Genomic DNA, 27,364 nt, shown 5'->3' with positions numbered 1-27,364 from the left:
GAGTCTCGCATCTTTTCGAGAAAAACCATCGCACTAGCCTAATCATATTTGCATTTTCGAATTGGTCGCTACTCTTTGTCAAAACTGTGTCATTCACCAGTCATTTGACAATCGTAAATTTAATATTAAATAGATCATTTCCCAAATCGTTTAGGTGTTAGTCCAATAGAGTCTCGTATCTTTTCGAGAAAAACCATCGCACTAGTCTAATAGCATTTTCATTTTTGGACTGGTCCCTAGCTGGCACGTTCATTCGCGAAATATCTGGCATACGAGTAACGAATCCGCGCGCGAAAGCGACTCGGTTGAAATTAATTTGCGCGTTCTAATCGGGAGGGTAAGCGAGCGATTTCACGCTCATGCATATGGTAAAAAGGTGGGACAATGGCGTCCGCGGGATTAATTCAAACGACACGGGACGCGTCCCACCGATACGTCCCGTGGTCGTAGGATTTTCGCTTTGAGCTAGGTCGCGAGATGTGACACGCGTTAAAGGACGATCTCCGCGACTCGCATGCTAAACGTCCGCGAGTAATAAACATGAGTTATCGCTCGAACGATTGCGTGGGGCTGCATTCCGCGTGTTCGCGTACGGGCGAGCGTGGAATGTGCCCGCGAACACATGCGAGTGCGCCTTGTCCGCGATTAAAATGTGAAGGAAGAAGAAGGCACTCACCTTCGGGTCTCAGTCTGTCGGCGATAAGGCAGTATGGGGGTGGCGGCGACTCTGAAAAGAAAAAAAACGAAACAATAAGAACTAATTGATAAATAAAAAAGAAATAAAATAAAATTACTATCTTTCTCTACTTTTTTTTTTTTCTTCTTTTTTTTTACGGTAACGATTCTGAATAAGGAAACAACAAAACAATAAAAACTAACTGATAAATAATAAAAGAATAAAAAAAGTTACTGTCTTTGTTTATTTTTTTTTGTTGTCGACGACTCTGGAAAGAATAAAAAGGAAACAATAAGAATTAATGAATAATAAAAAAAATAATAAAAAATTAGTGTCCTTTTTTATTTTCTTTTTTTTTTGTTTTGCTATAAAAAGGAATATCGTGGATGTTTTTCAGTCTTCTTTTCTGGTTTGTTTTTCGAGTTAGTTCTTCGAGACACGCTATTTTAATAGTAGACAGACGTTTCTCGTATACCTATTTTCTGAATGTGAACGAAATTAGACATTTTCTTTAAGAAACAACTTAAAATGCAATGTAATTAAACAATGTTAACTTATAAATGACTCTGCGAGATTATATTTATTATTATTTATTATTATATTATTAGATTGATATTTATATCAAATTCATGATATTCGTAGGGATTATTTTTATTTAAACGTGAACGGTTTCTGTAATTTTTCTCGTGAAATTCGGAATACGTAAAATGATGGAAATAAAACCCAAGTTGCGGGGAACATAACGGAGTAGAATATACGTAATCTCACCACGCGATTAATGTTTTCAACGAAAGTCATTGAAGCGCGTGTTTTTGCCAAAACATTGTCATTCGTGGCATTGTCAACGGAATGAAACACTTGAAATAAAATATTGAACTGTGTAACTATTAATAACTTGGACTTTTCGAGGTGGATTAAAATATATCTCACCGTGGATAAAAATTGAAGCAAAAGGTGAGACCCTAATCAACCCTACCTAACCTAACCCTAAAGAATTAAAAATTAATATCGTGGAGGTTTCTCTCTGTGTCGAAGTTGCTGAATTATTGAATTATTCCCAGAAATATGATATTAAATTTACGTTACATTCGGGAATCCAATTACTTGGCTCTGAGAACACAACACGTTATTAAAATTTATTGCGACAGCGAACGCAAACTATTCCACGAATTATGTTTGGAACAATTAAACGAAAAATATAATTAATGACAATTAAATAACTATTTAAATAATTCAATCGCTTCAAATTATTTCACATTATTATCCTTAATTTGATACTTCCATTTACCGTCCTATCAGTTTACACGCGTACACCATTACCTTGCTCCATTATCGGAATCCTAACTACAATACCATTCGCAAAACAACGAATTAGAACGATCAAATCGAATTATTTCTACCTAATACAATTACTCCGTGTACCAAGTATAATTCATCCTTTAGGTCTCGCGGATCTCCATTCACTTATTCCTATCCATTAACTTCTATCCGATTTAAATCACCATCCACTTCAAACTAATTGCCCCTCCCAGAGCGAATCTCAACCTCAACCACGTGCAATTTCATCAAAAACCAATTTACGGTCTTCGCAAGTCCGTATGTATTTCAACTCCTTCTAAGCTAACGTAGAACGCTTTCCATTCCGCTACGAAATCGACCAAAAAGGAAAAGGAAAACGAAAACGAAGGTGCAGAAACGTGTAACGCGATCTTTACGAAACGGTACACGCGACCATTCACTCGTACATACATAAATAGACACATAGATACAGAAAATATGTAGGTATATAGATATATACGTATATACATGGATACATAGATAGATAGATAGATAGATCGATAAACAGATAGATAGATAGATAAATGGACTGATAGATAGATAGATATACAGATACACAGATACATAGATACACAGATACATAGATACATAGATAGATAGATACATAGATAGATATATTCATACAAATATTCATAGATACATAGATACACGCATTCATAGATACATAGATACACACATCGATAAACACTTAGATACACACTTTTATAGACTCATAGATACATAAATACACACATTCATAGACACATAGATACACAAATACACATTCATAGACACATAGATACACAGTGGCATGTTCACACAAGCATATAGGTACATACGTTCATAGATACATAGATATAGGCATTCCTAGAGGCATAGACACATAGGTACACAATACACGTGTTCACACAGGCACATAGGTACATACATTCATAGATACATAGATACAGATATTCCTAGAGACATAGACACATAGATACTCAATACACGTGTTCACACAGGCACATAGATACATACGTCCATAGATACATAGATAGAGACATTCCTAGACACATAGATACACGCGCTCATATACACACAGACGCATAGATACAGACGTTCATATATACACAGGAACATAGATACATACGTTCATAGATACACAGATACATAGATACAGACATTCCTAGAGACATAGATACATAGATACACGCTCTCACATACACTGCGATGCATAGATACACGCTCTCATATACACAGCGATGCATAGATACACGCGCTCGTGTATACACGAATGCATAGCCACACTCGTCCATATACACACAGGCACGCAGTACACGCGTTTATATATGCATAGACACAAAGGTACACGCGTTCGTGTATGCATAAATACAATGCTACTCGGGCATATAATCGACACAGACGCAGAGAGCCACGTAAATAGACACGTACACGGCGACGTGGATACGCGCATACCGGTTACCGGTTTGCGTTTACCCCGCAACGAGGGCCGACGCTTGACGGCGGCGGGAGGGGGACGCAGGGTCGTTAAAAGGAAACGAAGACATTCGTTAAAGGCGCCAGCGCGATCGGTCTATTTTCGTGGGAATCTCGTTACGCTCGCGTCCCGATTCCACTTTAATCCAAAACGGATGGCGGCGAGCGCGCCGCGGCGAGGAATTAGAAACCGACTCAAGGCCCCGCGTTTCGATTAAGCGGAATTAATCGCGTTCCGTCGAGCGCCGAGCGACGAAACAGGCCTGGCGCCCGTTACAAGCCACGCTCCAAAAGCGGACCATTCTATTATTAACGACCGCGCGAGAGCACGAACCGGTACGTCGTTTTTCGTCCTTTTACGTATCGGCCGCGAAAGCCGTAGAGGACGAACGGCCACCGCCGCGGGTTAAATCGCCGACGCCAAGGTAACCGAGCGGACGCCGTCGCCGCGACGCGGCGCCTAGCCGCCGGAGACGCCGCCGCACCGACGCGGGCACGCGAGCGAATCGCCGCGAAATCTGCACCGAGATTAGGCGCACCAAGGCCACGCCAGCGCTAACTGGGTTAACCCTTTGTTAACCGCTCCTCTCCGCTCCGCTTCGCTTCCCTTTCCGCCCGAGCGATGCATAGCGGCGATCTGTTCGTTCGAACTTTAATCTAGGAAGATAGAGGATCTCTCGATCGCGACGTCTAACGGTATTTTTCATAACAAATCACGTAATTTTCGGTATGCGTCCATTTTGGGACTGCTTGACCAATCTATAGTGGGTCCGACGATGCACCCAAGTGCGGTAAAAAAGATTTTTACATGGTATTTCGATCGCGACGTCTATCGGTGTTTTCGATAACAAATTATGTAATTTTCGGTATGCGTCCATTTTGGGACTGCTTGACCAGCCCACAGTGGGTCTGATCCACTTAAATGTGGTTAAAAACAATTTTACAGGGTTTTTTGATCGTGATATGTCGATATTTTCCGTAGATCAATTTTCCATATGCGTGTGTTGTGGGCCCATCTGACCGACTCACAGTGGGTCCCAGATGCAACCAAATGCAGTAAAAAAGAATTTTACAGGGTCTTTCGATCACAACATCTATCGGTATTTTCCATAACAAATTACGTAATGTTCCTTGTGTTCGTGTTGTGGGTCCGTCTGACCGGCCTACAGTGGGCCCCGATGCACCCAAATGCAATTAAGGAAAACTTTATAGGGTTTTTCAATTGCGACACGTTGATATTTTCCAGAATAGAATTTCCCATATGCGTGTGTTGTGGGCCCGTCTGATCGACCTACAGTGGACCCCGATGCATCCAAATTCGGTAAAAGAAAATATTACAGGGGCTTTTGATCGCGACATCTGTTGTCATTTTTCATAATTAATTATCGAATTTTTGCTATGTTACGTTATGGATCTGCTAACGAGCTTCCTCTTCCCTGACCGGCCCACAATGGGCCCGATGCACCCAAATGCGGCGTAAAAGAAATGTAAAGGCTGATATTACGTACAGCGGCTCACGAAAGTGTTCGATTACTATATATCGTAAGAATTATTTAACCAAAATTTCCGATATTTAGGGTGGACCCATGGTGTAGAACACTGAAAATGTGCATACTCTGGGAATTTATTTTGAAGCAAGTATTTACTTAATCATTCTGAATATTATGGGGTTTTATTAAGCAACTATAAAGGTATAAGAAAATAATTTTTTGCATTTTAAAAAATGTTGCAATTTAGAATTATAACAGCGTATTTGTAGCTACCCGATAACAAGATTTTAATTTAGGCCCGGGGTTGTAGTTTCTCTCTTGTTTGACGAAAACGGGAATACAAACAATTATTTTACTCTTTATGAACGTAGTTAGTCGATTAACCTTTAGAAGTATGATAAAGTTGAAAATTCTTGAAATGGGGCCACATTGAAGGGAAGATCGATGTTTTCGCCAAAATTTTAAGTCTATTTATGTTTAAATTATTTATTTTGTTATATTTATAGGTTCATCGACTAGAACATGCGTCATAGTATACGTATAACAAATTTCAAGTAAATTGGTAGAATTTAGTAGGAACAGAGTTTAGTAGAATTTTGATAAACTCCGTTACAATTATAACATTTATTTTTTAATCTCGTCACTGCCGGTCCGAATTATATTTTAAACTATATTTACATTATAAATTATATTATTAATCTATAATAATATTATAATTAATATAATTAGTATAATATTACAATTACACTAATAATATTATACAATATTAATTAATATATATTATTATTATTATCATCATCACACCATAGCATATTACGTTTCCAATAATTTATAGTGTTTTTCGTATAGTCAAAACACCATTTGCGAATACAAATCTCTACCCATGCGAAATATACTGCGATAAATAGAGTACTATAATAACTCGAAGGAAACAGAAATAGAATTTTAAAATTAAAAATGTCGCGATCTAAAGAGGTTAGGATTAAGAATAAAAACGATAAATTACAACGCGTTGCGTTATTATAGTTCGAGAAGCAAGAATCAAAGTAACTAGATAAAAATAACTAGATCCGTCGAGTCGACTAAATTTTGTTTTCCGTCCGTATTCGTATTTTCGATCCAACGAACCAAGTTGGAAATTTATATCATAAGGCAGGGTAATTCGATCCTCGCGTTGTAACAAAACAGCGAGACAGATTTTACGCCAAAATTCCTGAATAGTTACAACCGATATTCGTAATATTAGCGAAAGACGCATAATGGCTGACAGCGGCGCCTACACACGAATCTTCTGTCACGATTGTCTCAATTTTAACTTCTAAGCGAACAATGACAGAGATTCAACTGCTGCGATTCTATTTATACTAGCAGCGATTCACGCGAATTCGTGAAATATTTCTCCGAACTCGAACTCCGTTTGATCGTTTCGATGTCTGTATTACATAAATCTCTATCTACCCCTTTTCTTAATTTAAACGCGTCTGGTATAATTACAGTCACACCTATTTCCCCTCTATATTGTACATGTAATTTGTACGATTATTATTTAAAATCACCCTATAACTTTCTGCAAAATTTTTATTTAAATCGCGATACGTATACAATTATGATTTATATTTAATTACGCGTATCATTATTTAAAATTATCTCTGTAACTTTATATAAGATTCTTATTTAAACTATGATACGTATACAATTTACAACTTTAAACGATTTAAGTCCATGTGTGTAATTTTATAAATATATAATTATAATTTAGATTTATTTAAGCGACTTTATATGAAATTGTAATATTTATAATTATAGTTAAATTCGTCTATTTAATTTTATAGTTAAATTTATTTTCCGTGTATAAATATATAATTATAGTTTAAATTCATTTATGAGACTTTATATGAAATTATAATATTTATAGTTAAATTCATTTGTTTAATTTTATAGTTAAATTTATTTTTCGTGTACAAATATGTAATTATAGTTTAAATTCATTTATGAGACTTTATATGAAATTATATTTTCATATAATAATCATATATAATCATATAATAATTTATATGAAATTAGAACGAGTATAATTATAGTTGTATAATATAATTAATAATTATACGTATATTCGTTTTATGTATTTTAACTATATTTATTTATTGTATTATTGTACTATATTTATTTTTTGTAAGTGTATACAACTATATATTAAATTCATTTCTACATAATTATAATTTGAGTTCATCCGTGTAATTGTATAATTATATTCATTTATCGCGAACATATAACGCAATTACGTATAATTTAAATTCGATTGTGTGATTTTATACAATATTATAATATTACAATACGGACACTTGCAAATTAATCTCGTCTAATTAACTTTGTAATTATATTTACTTCCCGTGCACGTTCACCGTTATGCACAGACACACGTACATAGCCACGAACGATAAAAGGAATCGTTTTCTAAAACGCACGAAACGTCCCACCTTCTGCAAAGGCCGAAAGAAAGAAGCGAACTCCTCTTTAACATCACCCTCTATTGCTGATCGAAGTAAAAGAATGTTTTCGTTTATATTTAGTAGACTACACCGGTGCCAGATTAATAAAATTAGTGTGGCACTTGTAAGCGTCGCTTACTCGGCATCGCAGCGACGTTACGTTCGTATTTACAAACACGGAACTACGACTCTTGGTACTCGAGACACGACAACCGGTGCGACGAGAAGAAACGAAGCAGAAAAAAAGAGCACTCGAAACGAGAACAAAGAAAGAAAGAAATAAAAGAAGAAAGAAAAACAGAAATAGAAAAGTAAATAAAGAGAGGGAAAGAAAAGAAGGTAGTAATGAACACGTACGCGCAGAATCATTATGAATTACATGAGACATCGACGCGATCTTTAAAATAATGGCTTTAAATATTTATTTATACCCGCGAGAAAGTTGGTGGGCTCTCGATGCGTGCACGCCGGCCCTATCTCCGTGGCAGATCTCTGGCGCGCCCCCTAGCGTAATATTCGGAAACAAAGAGGCCTGTGTGTAGTAATGGCCGTCCGAATAGCGACTCCCAAACGATTCGGGGCTTTCCAGATTCTCAGAAATACGAATTCTTCCGAATGCGATTCGAGGTTTGGGATTTTCACGCATTGTGGAGGGATTGGAAGCGATTCATAGCGATTCAAAAGCATTCGAAGCGATTTAAAGCGATTTGAAAGTATTCGTAACGGTTCCAAGTGATTTGAAGTGGTTTTAAACGTTTTGAAACGATTCGGAACTATTTGAAGTGTTTTGAAGCAGTTTAAAGCGATTCGAAGAGATTTGAAAGTATTCGTAGCGGTCCGAAGCAATCTGAATCGGTTTTAAGCATTTTGAAGCGATTCGAAGCAATCTGAAGTGTTTTGAAGTGTTTTTAAGCGTTTCAAAGCGTTTTAAAATGATTCGAGGCAATTCAAAGTGATTTGAAAGTATTCGTAGCGGTTCGGAGCGATTCAAAGCGATTCGAAGCAATTTGAAGTGTTTTTAAGCGTTTTTAAGCGTTACAAAATGATTCGAAGCAATTCAAAGTGATCTGAAAGTATTTGTACTGGTTCGAAACGATTTGGAGCGATTTGCAGTATTTCGAAGCGTTTTGAAGCGTTTTGAAGTGTTTTGAAGCGAATCAGACCATTTCAAAACGGTTAAAAACAGTTCAAAGTCGTTCAAAGTAGTCCGAAAATGGTTCTAAGCGATTCTAATTGGTTCGATTCTGTTTCATAGCGTTTTGGTGCAATTCGAACACGACACCAAAGGATTTTAAACGATCCTAAGCGATTCTTCTCGATTCTAAACAACTCTAGGCAATCCAAATTTGAGTCATAGCGACCTGGCGCAACTCGAGTACAATCCTAACCTATTCTAAGCGATCCGGACATACCTCGAAGCCATACGAACCTTAGCATTCCCGCATGCAAATTCCCAGCGATTCTCGCATAACCTAAAACCCGGTACTTAAACACACGCGAACCCTGACCGATTCGGACACCATCCCAAACCCGAACTACTCTATTCCGCGCGCGTGCAATAAATCCCGAAATAGAAAAATCCCAAGCATGCGAAATCCCATGATCGCGCGTACGATCGTCACGCGCGCGCGACAACAGACCGAGGCAGCGTATCAATTAAAATTAAATTTCTGACTCACACGGCCCGTTTGAAATTCTGCACCGTGCGCCGGCGCTGCTGCGCTTTGCCAAAACACGGTGACCTTGCTTGCCATTGCCTCGCCTTGCACGGTCGCGCGAGGTATGAATGGCAGGTTAAGCCTAAGCGGCAACGGCCGCCGAGTACCCGCACAGGTTGCGATGCAAACCGTGCAGAAAACCCTGCGTTCGCGTGTTCTTCGATCGCCAGTGCTGTACACAGCGTTAGCCACCACCCGTGGCAAAGCGACAGGCTTTGGAATTACAACCCCTTCACGCGACGCCTAGTCTGGAGTCAGGGGTTTCACTCTGCTCCGAGTAACTCTGCTTCTAATGGAAAACGAGCGTTTCGTGTGATTTGTGCTTAATCTTTTCTCTTTAATTTTAGAGTGTCAGAGTATTCTAAGTATTGTATATTTGAAATAAATTTTAATACGGAAGTATTCGAGTGTGAGTACCTGTATAGAGGAACTTCTGAAATAGAGTAGAGTTGATTCGCGTGGTGTGGTTTGTGCTTAACCTCAACTCTTAATTCTTTTTATTTTAATTTTAGAGTGTCAGAAGATTCTAGATATATTTGAAATAAATTTATATATGGAAGTATTCGAGTGTGAGTACCTCTATCGAGGAAATTTTGAACTATAGTAGAGTAGATTCGCGTGGTGTGGTTTGTGCTTAACCTCACCACTTAATTCTTTTCCTTTTAATTTTAGGGTGTCAAAGTATTCTAATTATATTTGAAATAAATATATATACGGAAATTATTCGAGTGTGAGTACCTCTATCGAGGAAGTTTTGAACTAGAGTAGAGTAAAGTCGCCTAGTATGATTCGTGCTTAACATTTCCTCTCGTTTTCCCTTTTTTTTTTTATTTTAAAGTGTCGGAGTGTGTCAGTCATATTTGAAATAAATTAGTAACATAAATTCATACACGAAAGTGTGAATATTTCCATGGAATAAATCCTGAAGTAGAATAAAGTAAATTCTCGTGGTGTGATTTGCGCTTAACCGTATAACTGTTGCGAATGCACATGTTAGTCGTTTACAGATCTAAATAGCGAAGTTTACCTCTTTCGGATTTTGTTGAAGTTTATAATATCGGAGTATCGAGTGAGTCCAACTATTTACATTCAAAATAAATGTATTAATTAATTAATTTCGAATTTCTTCTTCCTTTTTCAACTCTATACTGTCAAATCTTATCAATTGTACCTCATTTTTCAAACAACCTATATATAGCAACACTTGTACAACGAACGAGTAATTAATACCCCTACAGAAGAGAGAAATTTGATTCTATTTCGAGAAAACGTTTAACCCTGCAGCGTCACGCGGTCAAAGGGTTAAAAGGGAGATTTATCGCGGATGTTGAAGATTCGCGAGGCTTAACCTCTTTAGGGCTACCGGCAACTATATGCATGTTTAGTCTCTTTAAAATCGCTATAATTACAAGTGAAAAGAAAATTAGAATTAGTCGGAGAACTATTCAACAAAAAATCCCTGAATAATAAAAAGGAAAAATTTCGCCGAACATAACTATTAATAACGTAATAACGATTAGGTTAGGATAGGTTAGGTTAAGTTAGGAAATTACGATTATTACGAGTGAAAAGAAAATTAAAATCAGTGACACAACTGTTCACCAAAAATTCTTCAATAATAAAAAGAAAAAACCTCGTAAAATAACACAGGTAATAGTAGTTAGGCTAGGTTAGGTTAGGTTAGGAAATTACGATTATTACAAGTGGAAAGTAAATTAGTATCTATAGGAGAACTATTCACCAAAAATTCCTCCACGATAGAAAAAAATCTCGTCGAATATTATTAGTAAGGCAGGTTAGGTTAGGATATTACGATTATTAAAAATAAAAATAAAATTAGAATCAGTAGAACTCTTCGCCAAAAAATCCGTCAATAATAAAAACCAAAAAACCTCGTCAAATATCACTGCTAATAGTGGTTAGGCTAGATTAGGTTAGGAAATTACGATTATTAAAAGTAAAAATAAAATTAGAATCAGTAGGAGGACTCTTCCCCAAAAATTCGCTAAATAATAAAAAGAAAAAGTCTCGTCAAATATCACAGGTAATAGCAGTTTATTCTACTTCATGATCACTACATTGAAATCGTTGCGACGTTAAGTTAAAACAAAAATTCGTGCTTGAAGAGGTTAATCCCTGGAAGTGGATGGAACGCAGAGGCCTGGACGAGGCAAACGAGAGAGCTCGAGGTTGAATTAGACCGGCGGGGTTAGGTTGTTTGGCTGAATTTAAAAAGATGAAATTAGCCAATTGCTTAAACGCGAGTTTCTCGAGCACGATGTTAGACTCCGGAGTTACAATGTAACGCGATATATGGCTACCACTGCTTAACTGCCAGAGTGGGATTAAAATGACCTAGACTCGGCAAGCATAAGGCTAGAACGACCTAGAACGGCGACTAGGATGACTGTTCCTTCGAACTGTTGCATTTTGCCAACTAACTTGCAACCTCTGTCGTTTGCCTGCGTTAACACGTTCCTGTTGAAATTTTTTAATACGAAATTTTTTAATCGAAGAATAATTGAAATCGTATGCAAATTTTTTAACACTTCCATATCTAAAATCGGTTGGAATCGTATGTAAATTTTTTAATATTTCGATATCGAAAAATAGTTGGAATCGTATGCAAATTTTTTAACACTTCGATATCGAAAAATAGTTGGAATCGTATGCAAATTTTGTAATATTTCTATATGGAAAAATAGTTGGAATCGTATGCAAATTTTTTAACACTTCTATATCTAAAATCGGTTGGAATCGTATGTAAATTTTTTAATATTTCGATATCGAAAAATAGTTGGAATCGTATGCAAATTTTTCAATATTTCTATATCGAAAAATAGTTGGAATCGTATGCAAATTTTTTAATATTTCGATATTGAAAAATAGTTGAAATCGTGTACAAATTTTTGAACACTTCTATATCTAAAAACGGTGTTGGAATCGTATGCAAATTTTTTAACACTTCGACATGCAACAATTTTTTAACACTGTCGATCTGTAACAAGTAACTAAGTATGATATGCATTATTAGCGATAATTAAAGCGGTATAATAAAAATAAAAAGGCATTCTTAATTACGATCACGCTCGAATAAAAATGAATATTAATTTTGTCAAAAGCAATTGCAGGGATGAAAAGTTTAAAATTTAAAAGTTTTGACTCCTTGATATATCGATTAACATCGATTATTGATTTTTGGGACTTGATTAAATGGCGCCTCTCGAATGCAAAGGGTTAGGTATTAATTTATTTCGTATTTGAATAATAAATCGCCATTATTCCATAGGTAATTCGTTTTGTATCACACTAGATTTGTTTGCGAATAATTAATTTGTTTAGAAATTGAGTATATAAATTCTTGTAAACACGTGATATATCAATTACTCCTTTTATGTCTCGTTTTATTTCTATTTTGTTTTATATATTTTCGTACATACTGTACTTATACTGTATTTTTATTTTCTCCTGTACTTTAATCAGAATTTACCACGTTCAGTAAATAAATGAATAAATAAATTATAAAAATATTCGAACGCGTTCCAAAATTTTTACAAGTGTGGAATACACAGATTTCGAAAATAATATTGTACTTTCAAACTTGTAAAAATTGCGTATAAAAGAATTGGGAATATAGCTTTTACTGGAATTATGACATTACTAGACGATTTTCAGTATTAATTACTATATAATTCCTCTATTTTTCTTACTTCCACGAAATTCCAAATCAAATATTCCTCGTATCTTAATTCAAGTGTGGAGTTACTTCCAAAAATTTCGAATCCAACGTGCAAATCGAACTCATCAAAAATTCGGAATAATTTCACGGAATATTCGCATACTTTTACAACCGACTGTATGCAAAATGCCAGAAAATTGGATTTATCAGCAGCTTTTATCTCTCGATCGCTTACATAACGAGTGTTTTATCCAACCCGATATTTCGGATATTCTTCGCAGAAAATTGGAGATTAAAAATTCGTAAAATTGCAAAATCTATCGAAAATAAAAGATAAAACCGTACGAATGAAAATACGCAAAAATTCCGATCTTTCTTTCTCTCTTTCTTCCTCTCTCACTCGAAATAAGTCCACCACTTCCATTAATCTCGATGCAGATACGAGGAATTAGTACAGTGCCAAAGTGTCGAAATTGTAGTCACATTTTTGGCTATTAATAGCAACGGCATAGCACAGTGAATGAACATTATTTCCTAAAATCGATAGCCCAATTTTCGACGACAGGCATTAAATCCCGATTCGAATTATTTCCACCGAGTCTCGTTATTGGTTCGCGAAAATAAAGCGCGAAACAGTGCGAAATTTGAAACTTCCAAGGCATTCCATCTTTGACCTAAGATCCATTCTACCTTTTCGAAAATAATACGAAAATGCATGGATAGATGGAGAAAGAAAATTAATAAAAGATTAATTTAATTTACGTAATTTTGTATCGAGTATAAAATTCTTTTAATAATTTTAATTATCGCAGTTCGAAACGTTTGGAATATTTTTCTATAATTTTACCAGGATTTCCAGAAAATATTATGGATTCAAAACCTAGGAATCGCAAATTTTTTCTCGCCAATATTTCTTTTTTTTTTAATATATATATTTTCGTTGCATCGAATATAATTTAAAAAATAGGAAAGATTATCGAATAAAAATAGAAGACTCGATTAGTAAAAATTTGTGATGTACCTGGCTGAGTATTTTCATGACTGACTGTAAATATAAATTTAGAATTTTTCTACGAATATAATTTAAGAAATAGGAAAAATTATGGAATAAAATGTGATAATGGTTAACATAGATTTTGAATATATACGTGTTGATATAATAAAGGAGCGATGTCTGTAAGAAAGGGATGAGTGGGACAAGTATGCATGGGATGCCAATATCCAATGGATTCAGGTTATCGTGATAAATGAGTATGCGTGTAATGATCGAGTTGTTATGTGAATTGTGCATGTCATGTAACGTATAAAAGTAGAAAGAACAAACCAGAGAGATTGGGCATAGGTCAGTTGTAATTGAGTCGTAATAGTGAAAATAGGTATGAACATGTCATTGCGAGAAATTAACAATAGAACTACCGATCTTTAATGGGTTCCTAACTATAACGTGGACAGATTATAGTAATTTCAGCGGTACGATGAATACGAGTGAATATATTGATTACAGTTCTTTCTTAATACGAGTTGATACCAATATTATTCATAAAGCAGGTGTATGTGTTCGGTGATTGCAAGAAGGAAAATTCTGGGACCAGTCATTTTCACTGGCTTGGTAGTTCTAGTGTTAATTAGATTTATACTTAACCCTTTGCACTCGACGATTTTTTAGCCAAAGGAGGATAGGTGTTCAATGATTTTCTGTTACAAAGCTGACGATATTTTTCTGAGCAGGAATAAGAAATCGTATGATAATTAACACGTAGAATTATTTGATTTCGATACCTCGCACACCGTTACATTATCTGAAATTTCATATATTTATGAATATCGAGCATCGAAATTTTATCAAATGGCGACTGAAGGGCGCCTCTCGAGCGCAAAGGGTTAATATTTGCGTTTGATCATTTTTTGTAATTAAATAAAGAATTGTCCTTGTTGTTATCGATATGTCATCCACTACTAACAACTGATGACCACCATGGTGTTAGATCAACGTGTTAAAATTATTAGTAGATATACCAAGTTGTCATATATAAGAGATTTCAGTTTTCCAAATTTCGATATCAGTTTCCACTGAATGATACGCTGTGCGCCCATTACGTATTCGTAAATGGCCGAAATGTCATGAACATGGGAATTACGCGTGGAACGAGGTGAAACGCGCCGCGGAGAGAAAATTATTCCAAAAACGAAGCGAAGTTTGCAACAGATAAGACAGGCGGTACAAGTGCGACAATTTGCGTAATGACGCCGTCTGGCCGATGATAATCGATTTGTCGGAGTGAATTATTAACAACGCCGCAATATTCGAACGCTGTCGAACGCAAAAGCAGATAAAGACAGCAGCAGTGTGTCTGTGTGTTGCGAAAACACGGCGCCACTGCGAATGCGATTCACCTTCGATAAATGTCGGTGCACGTTGTAAGTTCCGGCGACCATAAACGCCCGATGATAATGTTTACGATAGAAAATCGCATTCAGCTCGGGTGAACACGTTCACGAGGTGCAGACCGAGCCACGGGAACTCGTAGAACCCTGAACACCGGTCCACGTGGCGTTAATGAATAATTTCGTTTCCCCAGAACCTGTTTCGCGTCTCCGCGCGGTACCAAGGAGGTCTCCTACTCCCGAAGGACGAAAAATTCGATTTTTTTTTGCATTTTCTTGAAGTCCTGACCTTCGAAAATGTGCCTGCCGAGTGGTTTGACGGAATTCGTAATAGTAGCCGGGATACGGAATTCCATGATACGTACCTGAAGCTTTAGACGCGTGATTTGTGGAAACCACGGTTTTGATACTGACTGACACGATAATTCGAGTCCTAATGAACCAATTTGCTTCAAATTTGAACAGTATCTTCGGAAAACTTGTCTTTATCTTTGGAATTGCAATTGTCAAAATCGGACGTATTTTTCTATTTTTTTTTAAGCTCTAAGAGTGAAAAATAACGACGAAAATTGGTATTTTGATTTTAAAGTGGCAATATAAATCGGTATTTCAATTTTAAAGTGGCGACGTAAATCGGTATTCCGATTTTAAAATGGCGACGTATATCGGTATTTCGATTTTAAAATGGCGACATTTCCTTAAATCTCGAGCTATTTGATTTTTTTTTTTTTAATTTGGATCATAATTATATCCTTGTTGAACAATATGTGTGTATAGTAATAAAATTTGGTGTATATGGTATAGACGAATAAAAAAGGCTTTATGGTCTTTGTCTTAAATTCCCAGAGATAAATATTTTTCCGAACTTGAAGGCAGAAGACCCCATTAAGGCACGTCCCTGTCTTCAAAATCTTAAAAATTTTGATTTAAATTAAATTTTTGTTACGAAGAATTATTAAACAGGATTATTATATTGCATTGGACGTTGTAATTTATATGCAGGAAATCTAAGAAATTTTTATCGTATTATATCTATTTTACAATAATGTAAAATTATTCTTGCAAAGTAACCATGACAATTATTTTGTAATCGTCCAAATGCAAAATTTGTAATATTTCGAAACACCGACTTAGGTCATTTTCATAATTGCCGGCACGTACGTGTATTCGAGTAAAAATTCAATGCTGCTTATTTTTTCAACAAAATTATCAAAAATTTAATAAGCACGCGATAATATGCGTCGACTAGGAAGTTTCATCAGTATTACTCTGCTTGCATCATTCGAATGCAATATTCAATTTTATCTATTACATGTCATATGTCATAATCGTTATTATTCCCTTTCTTGTACCATTTTTTCACATTTCCATATTTTCCGTATATGCGATAATTCGGTATAATAAAATTATTATTACCACTATTCCACGGTACGTCGTAACGTTTGAAATATATAAAAACCGTATTTTCGTATCTACGAATATATCTATGTACCGCGAATGGGAATACCTTCCCAAATCGACATTCTAACCCGTTGGAAAAAATGGCACCTTAACGAGCAACTGGCAGCGTAACATGATTCATACGCATAGTCTTTCCGATCCTCTCTTCTTAAGCAACGGTTCGCCCCGTCCCCGACTCGTTACTTTCTCCGCTCGAAAACGGACAAGGAACCTGTTATCTCGATTTCAAAACCCATCTAACAATAGAACGATGTTTCAGATCTGTAATCTACTGAAAACTACCTGTAGACGCGGCCCGTTTGCTCCGCCGAACGTTCGAGCCTTTCCCAGAAAGATGCCCGGCCGTTGAGACCGCATAGCGCTAAGGAAAAACTCGAACGGAATCAAAAAGCGTGCAGTCGATTCGGCGCGCGTGATCGTATACGCGGCACTGGCCGGCAAACAGAGTCGAGGGAAGCCGGTGCGGTGCAGCAGTGAGTTGCGTTCGCAGTGCTCGGTTCGGTTCGGTTCGGTCAGCTCGTCGGCTAATGCCGACTGGCCTCGACAATTAGCTGGCGCCAGCAATGACACGCAGCGGCGCCGGGCTGCTCTCCCCTCTCCCCGTCCGTTCGCCGCTCTCTCCCCACCCATTGGCATCTTTTCCCGCCAGCGACGCTCGGCTGCCGTACCCCCACTCCGCGCCGCCGTGCCCCTCCAACGCCGCGCGTCCCAGTGAAACCGCACATGTTCCACGGCGCCCCGTCCTCAGACCACTTTTCCTCCCCGTTCTGCGCGTATCGTTCGGCCGATCTTTTCCCTCGCTCCTTCTCTCTCTCCGTCTCTCTCCCCTTCTTTCGTCTTTCTCATCTCTTTCTTCTATTTCTCCTCTCCACGGCCTCCCTCTACGCCTGCTCTCTTTCCTTCTTTCTTGGCAGGCCGCGACTCGCCCAATATACGCTTTATTTTTAGATTCATTTCCTTCTGACCATAACTTTGATTGTGCGGCTATTGGTAAATGCCGCTCGACGTCGTCTTTTTTCTCTCTCCACCTCCTCGAGCCACGCTACAGGTCCGACGACGGACTGTCCCACGAACTCTTTCTTCGCGTTTCTTTCCTCCCTGCTTTCTGCTCTCTTTTTATCCCCCTTTTCCACGCGTGTCACCCCCTCCCCGCTCCGCCGCGCCAACCCCTCGTCACTAGCTCCCCCACTCCGCTCTTGCTTGACGCATCTATTCGGTCGTTCCACGGACGACATTCTCCTCGCGTTATTTCTCATTCTCTTTCCCCAAATGCGTCGTCAGCCTCCTCTCTGCGTACGTACGCGAGAGCGCGCTGGCGCGAGCGACCCGCCGCTATTATTAGACGTGGAAACCTCAGCGTGGAATCCGAAGGATTTCGTTATTTTCCTATATGGAGATTTTCGTTTCGCCGAATCTCCGTCGCGATTCGCCGTCGTGGTTGCGCCTCGCGTCCGCCGTCTCGTCGATCCCCACGGTTATTAATAGGGGACCGAACCGGCGCGCCCTGCGCCACACGGTGTTTACCTCGCGCGCCGATTTTCCGGCGCTCGCGCGATTATCGATAGATCGCATACGGCGCGGCGGACTGTGACGAATCGACGTCGTCGCGGATCGAGCCAGCGCCAGTTCTCGTTCCTATATTAATGTTGCTTAACGCGGTGAGAGATATTGCTTTACGAGTTTCCTCGCAGGCATACCACCGGCAGAAGGCGGTCCCATAAAAACGATTAGAGTAATGCTCCCATGATCATTTGTCCAATATCGTGGACACGATTTATCGTTGCGGCTGCGTCCATATCTTTTCTATTGCTTCACGCCTAAATGTCACGACGGTCTTTTTAAAAGTGCCTTTTTTTCCTTTTTTTTTTTTCCTTTTTTTTGGTCGGCTTGTCGCGCTGCCGCGTATATATCAGCATACGTTGATTACGCTCGGATAAGCGACAAATAAATTTCTTATTTAATAACGTCGCGCTGGCGATCGCGGTGGAAGCGGGCTTCGTACACCGTTTCGAGCATTTTCTTTTTTTCTCGCCAGTGCCGTGCCTACGCTTGGGGATATTTGCGCGTCACAGGGATATTTAGAGCGCGTTAAATATACTAGCACCGTATTATAAATAAAATTAGAAGTATATGATTTTAATATAAATAGGAGTTATCTCGAACTACTCTCGTGAGAAAATATGTCGTACGATATTCGATGATAAATATACTAAGCGATACTTTAGAGATACGATAATAAATTTTCGTAGTCCACGGTAGTATTTTACGTTGAACGTTAATTTATTTAACACAGATTCCGCGTTTAAATTCCATTTAAAGGTTAGTGGTAATTACTGCGTATAACGAAAGGATTATAAATTATAATTATCAATCATTTTCAATTGACCAATTCTAATATGAATAATTACTATAAACAATTAATTATTACTATCTTATAATTATTAATTTATTTATATAGAAAAATAATAAGGATGAATATAGGTTTAATAACCTAACTAACCTATCCGTATAATTAAATAATCTTAAATTATAATAATTATTATGCTATTAAATTATTAATAATAATTTCCTCCAATAGTCTAATTTATATTTTTTCTATTCCCACTAATTATTTTCTTTTATAGGAAAATAATAAATATAGACTGACCTACATCTCACGACACTAACCTAACTCCACCAAACGAAATGTTCTTACTTCGTCAAAAATCAAATTGATGCAACTGCTCGCAGCTAACATAAACAATCGCCTAATGCAACGTCACTCACGCACGTATTAATAAATTCACGTGCACGATATGGAAAGCGATCGAACATAATTTTCCTCGTAAACGTGATCATTTTCACAATTACTTCATTCACATCGATAGACTTTGGAGCTCCATTTATAATTGTAGATTAATCTTACAACGTGCATATTCGATATTCAGTTTATGCCAGTTCCAAACTATCGCGAATACCATCTTCTCGATTATGCCAGTTCCAAATTATCGCGAATACCATCTTCTCGATTTTCCTACGAGAGAAAAATCGGAAAATGAAATCACGATGGAGGGGGAGGGAAATGATTTTCCATCGGCCGAGTGCTTCCTGTATCGATGGAAATCCTCGATCAGGATTTACGAGCTCCAGTTTTCCAGAAAAGTTTGGCAATATGGAGTCTAATGATCATTTGGAGTTACGTAAAGTCACGTTTCGCTGACGCCTCTTGTTCACTCTCTCTCTTTCCTCCTAACACCGTCTTTGTGTCGATAGGACGCGACGGTTTTTTGTGGTTAAATACATGTCGCCAACGAGCAGACAGACGGTGCCACAAGACGATGAAATTAATAAATTTTACGATTACGAGCGGTGCCAGCTAATGACAAGAGTCTGGGTAAATTTTGCTACTTTTACGTGCACTGTATATCTCGGAACCTACTTCGCAAGAATGCAAATAGATAAGTGTAGGAACTGGGAGTGATAGATTTCTGAATGGTTTACGATGTTTCCTTTGGTATTACGTCTGTACGAAAATAATATTTTATTGAGGACAATTGGGACTTAACAGTCGCTGAATAATAAAATTGTTTACGTGGGTTCTCCTTCGAATTAAATTTGTGGAAAGATAATATTTTATTGCGAGAAAAATTGGGATCTGATAGTCACTGGATATTGAAATGATTTAGGAGTATTTTATTTCGAGTTAAATTTGTGTAAAAATAATATTTTATTAGGAAACATTGGAAACTAATAGTCACTGGATAGTGGAATGTTTTGGGAGTGTTTTATTTCAAGTTAACTTTGTATAAAAATAATATTTTATTAGGAAAATTTGGAATGTGATAGTCACTGGATAATGGAATGTTTTGGGAATGTTTTCGTCCGAATTAAATTAGTGTAAAAATAATATTTTATTTGGAGAAATTGGGATCTAATAACCACTGAATAATGGAATGATTTAGGAGTGTTTTCTTTCGAATTAAATTTGTGTAAAAATAATATATTATTGGGAAAAATTAGGACTTGAATAATGTAGGCATTGAATAATGCACTTATTTTTTATTCTAAAATAATAAAATTATATACACGCTAATTAATACTATAATAATTGTGACGGATCTGCATATTGTGGACCTAAGAATAAATAGAAATAGAGTTTAGATAGTTAAAAATTATGATTATACGATATAAAAGTTTCTTTTATAAAAAGAAGTATCTCTATAATAAAAGGTTACTAAGTATAAGCATAAATAATAAAAAGATAAATTAAAATCGGAGATTTTATATAATACTACGGAATTAAATAAATAAATATTTATGATTCAACATGGAAATTTAATAACAGAGAAATTAAAACACCCATACAATGTCTAACGAAATATATAATTATAGCCTGCGACGAAAATTAAATTTCTTTTCAAAATTATTTCAGGAACTTCGAATTTCAATAAAAATGTTAAACAGCACTCTGGATACATTTGATAAATATATTTCCCATTTGTCTTTATTAGGGACGAAGCAAAGGAATTTTCCATGACCCTAAATTCTAATGTTAGCAGGCAATGAATGACCATTTTTGAAAGGGAGGTATCATAAATCTCGAAAAGAAAGTAGATGAAATAGAATTGATGGGTCTGGGCAACCTTCGATTGGAAAGATAATCGTACCTGCTATGGGTTTACCGTGAAACACCATTCGAACCTGTAAAAGGTGTCGTCCAGGTGATGGGACAACAGGTACTGCCTACCTGCTGCACGACCATTTTATTTCAAAAGGAAAGTCCAACTGGTACACTTCAATCCTAATATGACAACTCAATCGCTCAAGGAATATTTCTTTCCGAACATTTTAAATCGTTTTAAAACAAGTTGTCTGAGCCATTAAAACGTGTCTGCTAGGAAATCAAACTCTAAAAGAAAATGCAAATTTTCTAATCGTTAAATGATAGTTTCTTAGTTAATTTACGATGAATTAATTAATATAAAAAATTAATATAAAATAAATGGTAATTTTTAAAATAATTTTCCTCGTCAAGAAAATGAAAAATAAATTATTTTCCAACGAATTCGTAATCTACTGAAACATATCCAGATCTATTAACTTTAAAATTAAGTACATAATCGTTTCGCTATATTTCTTAAGAGAACAAAATTGTGACTGGTACCTGATCGCCTAATTTGATACTCAACTGGTCATTATAATCCTGAAGCACCATTATCCGCTCCTAAGGGACAACACTATCCACGTTCTAGATCTATTACAATATTGCTAATGGCTATTACAATATAATTGAATTATGCATGAACATCAATTATTATTTCCCAGAGGAGTATCCAATCAGAGTGTTTTCAACATAACTTAGAGCTTCGTTAACAGAATGATCCTTATACTATTAATATACCAACATAATATCACAACACGAGGTTGAAACTATGAATTTATAATTCATTGCTAATAAGGAATATCAATTTGCAAATTGGCAATTTTTCTCTTAAATTATTTCAAGCTCAAATCATTGTGTGATAAATTATACATTCTACATCATACAATGTTATAATATTATAATATTACATTATGCTATATAATACTATAATATTAATAAATCAGGTATTATAAATTATAACTAAAAAAAAAAAAAAAAAAAAAAATGGCACATAGCAAGTATATTTTGTCTAAGAAAAGCAGTACAGTTATTATTTGCAATTATTATTTTCCAATTAAACCTTCGTTGCAAAAATGATCCTTATATTATTAATATACCAACATAATATCACAACGCGAGGTTGAAAATATGAATTTATAATTCGTTGCTAATGAGGGAATATCAATTTGCAAATTGGCAATTTTTCCTCTAAATTATTTATATGGCACATGCAAGTACATTTTGCCTAAGAAAAGTAGTACAGTCACATCCAGTGTGCAGGGAACGCTCGAAACCGGACGAGCACGGTCGCCACCGACAACGAATATACCCGTCTGTCACTGGAATCGCTCCGAATTGTCCAGAAACGCGCATTATATCTCGCGTGCACGAACCGGCATAAATACGTCAAGCGATTTTTCGCGCTCGTTCTCGTCCAGTTCACGCCATTCTGACAGACAATGGCACAAAAGCCATGCTTCATTGCAGATTCCCGTGGCGATGCAAAACGTCCGCTTTCATCAAAATTTATTACTTTTAACGCTGCCCGCGACTGCTACCGCGAGCCCAATCAAGAACATTTACACGTATCGATACCATTCACTATTCCGCTCTTGTTCCTTTTGCTGCGCGCGCAGCCTTCGCCAGAGAAGAGCGCAGGCAGCGCGCATTCAAACGCGGCACGCCAGCAGCGACGGTATTCAGTCCACGAACGCGTGTACTCCCATTTACCTAGGATACCCGACCAGCTGGACATCGGCTGATCCTCCACGCTATCGGTGATAAATTACGGTTCCACGTTGACCCGAGACTATGGGCTCGTTAGCGGGCTACGCACAGGTAACGATTAGCATTTCGTTCGCGACGCGCTGTAGTTAACAGTGTTCGGTCCTTTCACGCGGCCAAGTTATTCGCGCGTCTCCGAAACGAACCCGGAGATGCTCGCGCATCCTGGAAGCAGCGCTGCACGCGCCGCGTCGTCGAATTAACGTTTAACCTATCCGTAATCCCTGTTATTTGTATTTTTCTTTGAATCGCTGATTTTTCAATATTTTTTGTGTTCTAATGTAAGTAATAGTTACTTAAATATTGATATTTGTATTTAGTATTTGTTATATACGATTTGTATTCCATTTGTACCGAGTTGATCAACTGATTGGTTATTAAATAATGTTCTTTGATATAATTCAATATACTGTAGGTAATAATTAATTTAGTATTAACCCCTTCGCCTACATCACCGTGTGAGACTCGTGGTAATCATATCAGCCCGAACGTAAATATGACGTGCGAGAGACGTGGTTAGTATATGGGGCCAAACTTAAACAACACGAGCGAGACTCGTGGTGAAATTTCACAAATATTTTCGATATACAATGTTTATAGTATAGTACTATATACATAACACTATAGTACTATATATATAATATAATATAATATATAATGCTGTAATACTATATATATACTATATGCATAACATGTACTATAGTATAGTACAACTAGTATACAATGTATACTACGTTTATATGTACATATATATTTCAAATTCAAAATTTTAGCGTCAATCGCAATTGCAATACCACGACGAAAAACATTTTTATTTCTACAATAAAAATTTCTTGGTTTCCCGATGAGTGTTGTGGGCCATCAGTGGCCTAACATCGGTACCCCCGGTATCACGGTGTCCATCAGCCTCGCCTCGATCTCGTACACGCGTTCTCGTTCAAGGAATCTCTGCATTCGACGAACAGTTTTATTCACCACCGATGACAATTTACGATATAATTCTGGATCGACTGCCAGGGACAATAACGCGCCATTGTTTGCCGAGGCTTTGCTAATTTATTGGAATTCTATTCTATTTACGACGTCTTCATAGGATTATACGTACACGCGGATGGCTTCGTAAATCTGCTGTTCTTGGAATTTATGGTGGTGACAGCTGATTTCCCGAGACATCTTAACGACGCTTAAAGTCAGCCTCGGTTATGGCTTTTGATATTTAAACGCGGTGTGCCCGTATTTGTCAATCCTGACAAATAGTGTATCACTCTATGCTTTTAATAGGGAATAAACGTCCCGCGCGTGGATACGTTGAAATTACGCGCGATTTTAATTTTCCAATAAAAATAGGATATTCAAAGAACTCGAATATTTAATGAACCTGTTAAATTAGCCAATGATTATCGAGATAAATTATTCCCTGTCTTCCAGAGTGAAGCGAAATTCGATACGATATCGAGCTAGGGATTAACCCTAGTTACTCCTAGGGGACTAACCCCAGTCGCCATTTAATCACATTCAAAAGATCGATGTTAATTAATATATCAAATCTAAAATTACTCAACGATGCGTGGAATGTCGAGGTAAAATAATTCCACGTCTTAATTTGCATACGATTTCTTATTTACCGTTTTATTAAAAATATCCTCGACTTCGTGGCAATTACTATCTTTCCGTGATGAAAAAATCGCCGAGTGCAAAGGGTTAATACCAGTACAAAGGGATATAATGAGGAATTTTCAAACAATATCGCAAAAAATATGGTGCAAATTATTAATGTCTTCTATTTATTTACGTTGTTCAAATATTCAAAAATTGGTCAGAATAAAACAAATATAAATTTGAAAAATTAGTATCGCCGGACACTGATGACCACTATAGCCCCACTGAGGAGACAAGTATGAGTGTTGGTTTCATATGTGTGAATGCGAATGAGGTTGAATAAGTGAAACTCATTTGCGATGGTATAAATATAATATGTACGAGTGTAGTCTAGTATGAATAATGTTTGAAAAATTGTTCAGAAGAATGTGCCAGGATAAAACAGTTACGTGAGAATCGTCAAAGAGGAAACATGGGTATGTAACGATTAATAAGAGTGAGAGAGAGAGAAGAATTTTCTAGAAAGTGTCAATCAATTTTTTGTTTAAAATAGTTTATCGCGAGTCGTTTTCATTATTTAAATATTTTTATCTAAATATACTAATGTGTTAACTGTTGAAAAACGTAGAAGATATCGGTGTCCATTTCTATCCACAATCTAAACCCTTTCAGGACACGCCATAAATTTCCTACGTCCATTTCAACACCATGGGTTATTTCTATATATAAAAAATTTCCGTTAAAATGGCGGAAAGTTGAATCGCTTGATGAAGTTTGCATTTTCTTGGTAATTATTTTCTTTTAATTTGCGATGCATTGGAGCATGGAATTTTTGATATTTCGGGACGAAGTATAGAGAACTTAGGGCACTTTCATAATTACCGGCACATGTATTAACGTCATTTGCACTGAACGAATGAAAACAAATGAAATCTATTAGCGAGCGCATTATTTCATCTCTATAATTAAATTATCAATATTCAAAGCATAACAATTGCCCCAAACTTATCAGTATTATAAGGTCATCTCTATTTTTATTTACCACACTGGAAAAATGAAATGTTGTACAATAAGGAGTATAGCGTGCTGTGTGTATTAAATGACTGTGAAATTTTATGACGTTTGTGGTGCAATACAGATGGAGATTTCAAAAATTTATTAGATAGCCAGACTTATAAGGAATTTTACGAGAATTGAAATATCGATGTGAAATTTTTAATCATTCGCGGTACAGTAAGTAGAGAAATTTAAAGAAATTTCTAGATACTCGTAAAACATTCGAGGAACCTAATTTGGAATTAAAAAAATATTACATCGATAAGAAAAAAAAAAAATTGTAAGTCAGGTCAAAGAAAAGAGTAAAAAATATTGTCAAGCAGGGGAGATTCTAAAAATAATACTACCATAATCTTCTAACCTTTGCGTTTTACGTATAATCAAGACAAAAGATGTTTTTTCAATTTTTATTGCGTCGCAATCGCTATCTGTTTTACGTATTTCAGTAATTACGTATTTCAATTTATCCTTGGATAATCTTAAGCATAACCTTAATTAACGTTGCTAAGTTCAAACGTTGCATAAAACGATTTAAAGAATATTTCCCAATCGTATGCAATTAGTAGTATTAATCACACTCTAGAGAATTAACCTCTTCTGGCACGATATTTCGTAATATCCATGTAAAACGGCATTGATATACGAGACATCCTTATAAACTATCATAATCATCATATATAATGTACAACTATGTTGCTAATATTTCATCGAGTTTCGCTACGAGAGTCAAATCAAAGCACAAAAGGTATATATATACTTATATATCAAACCCATAAACGTATTACACACCATAAACGCGATATTAACGCTTTCAGCAGCTCGCGAATTTCTCGAAAAATACCTTACACAGGTATTTCGACTTTCCTCTTTCGATAAAACTGAAACGCGCGTAATAACTGCTTATTCCTACAAAATAAATCTCTCGCGTAAGATTACTCGCGTTTGAAAATAAAATACGGAAGCAGAGCGAAGTTATTTTCACTTTCAAGGAAGATATATCAATTTCGATAAGCGTTTCCTAAAACGCGCATTTTTCAATGCATCTCTGTTCAGTCTATACGAAAAACGATTTATAATTAAACACCAATCCTGTTTTGCCATATTTAAGCCCCTTACGGGCTAAACTGATCGACCCCACCTTTCGCGTCTTTCAAATTTCGCGCCAAAGCGCTCGAGTGGCGTTCGCCTCGCAGCGTTTGAAATAAATTATTTTCCACGCGATGATAAATAATTCGCGAATCGTATCGTGGTCTCCCATTTACGAATCAATTCTTTAACGACTCGTAATCCTTCCAAAGAGGCGAATTTCTTTAAGTAAGAGGAATCGCCTGTGGAGGAAGAGGGAGAAGCATAGAAAATGAAGATAGGAAGATAGGAAAGAGTACTCACCGGGTTTGCAGAGCCGACTCCAGTGGTAAGGGTTGCAGCATATGTATACAGGGTCTTTAGCGGAATGACAGACAGGAAGTCTCTTGAGCTCCGACGAGTGAGCGAGATCCGGCCACCGCCAGATCTGGCAGCAGAGCAGGTGTGGATCGATCGGCGCGTTGTCGGGCGAGCCGCGTGCAGGTACTCTGCATCGATCCGGTCGAATCGGCGACGCGCACGAGTC

At 36.8% G+C, this 27,364-nt stretch overlaps 1 protein-coding gene across 1 annotated transcript in view; it reads right to left on the bottom strand.

Annotated features, from left to right (window-relative positions):
• Positions 1 to 27,364, bottom strand: part of Dad (Daughters against dpp) — a 64,876-nt gene that overhangs the window by 34,063 nt on the left and 3,449 nt on the right. The window contains exons 2-3 of the mRNA XM_017908621.1: positions 27,142 to 27,364; positions 677 to 727 (exon numbers count right to left, since the gene is read on the bottom strand). Of these exons, the coding sequence (XP_017764110.1) occupies positions 677 to 727; positions 27,142 to 27,364 (274 nt within the window). The remainder of the gene's footprint in view (positions 1 to 676; positions 728 to 27,141) is intronic.

This window comes from Eufriesea mexicana, unplaced genomic scaffold (assembly GCF_001483705.2).
Source record: "Eufriesea mexicana isolate 0111107269 unplaced genomic scaffold, ASM148370v2 scaffold11475, whole genome shotgun sequence".
Lineage (NCBI taxonomy): Eukaryota > Metazoa > Arthropoda > Insecta > Hymenoptera > Apidae > Eufriesea > Eufriesea mexicana.
This window is presented reverse-complemented; position numbering and strand designations above follow the sequence as displayed.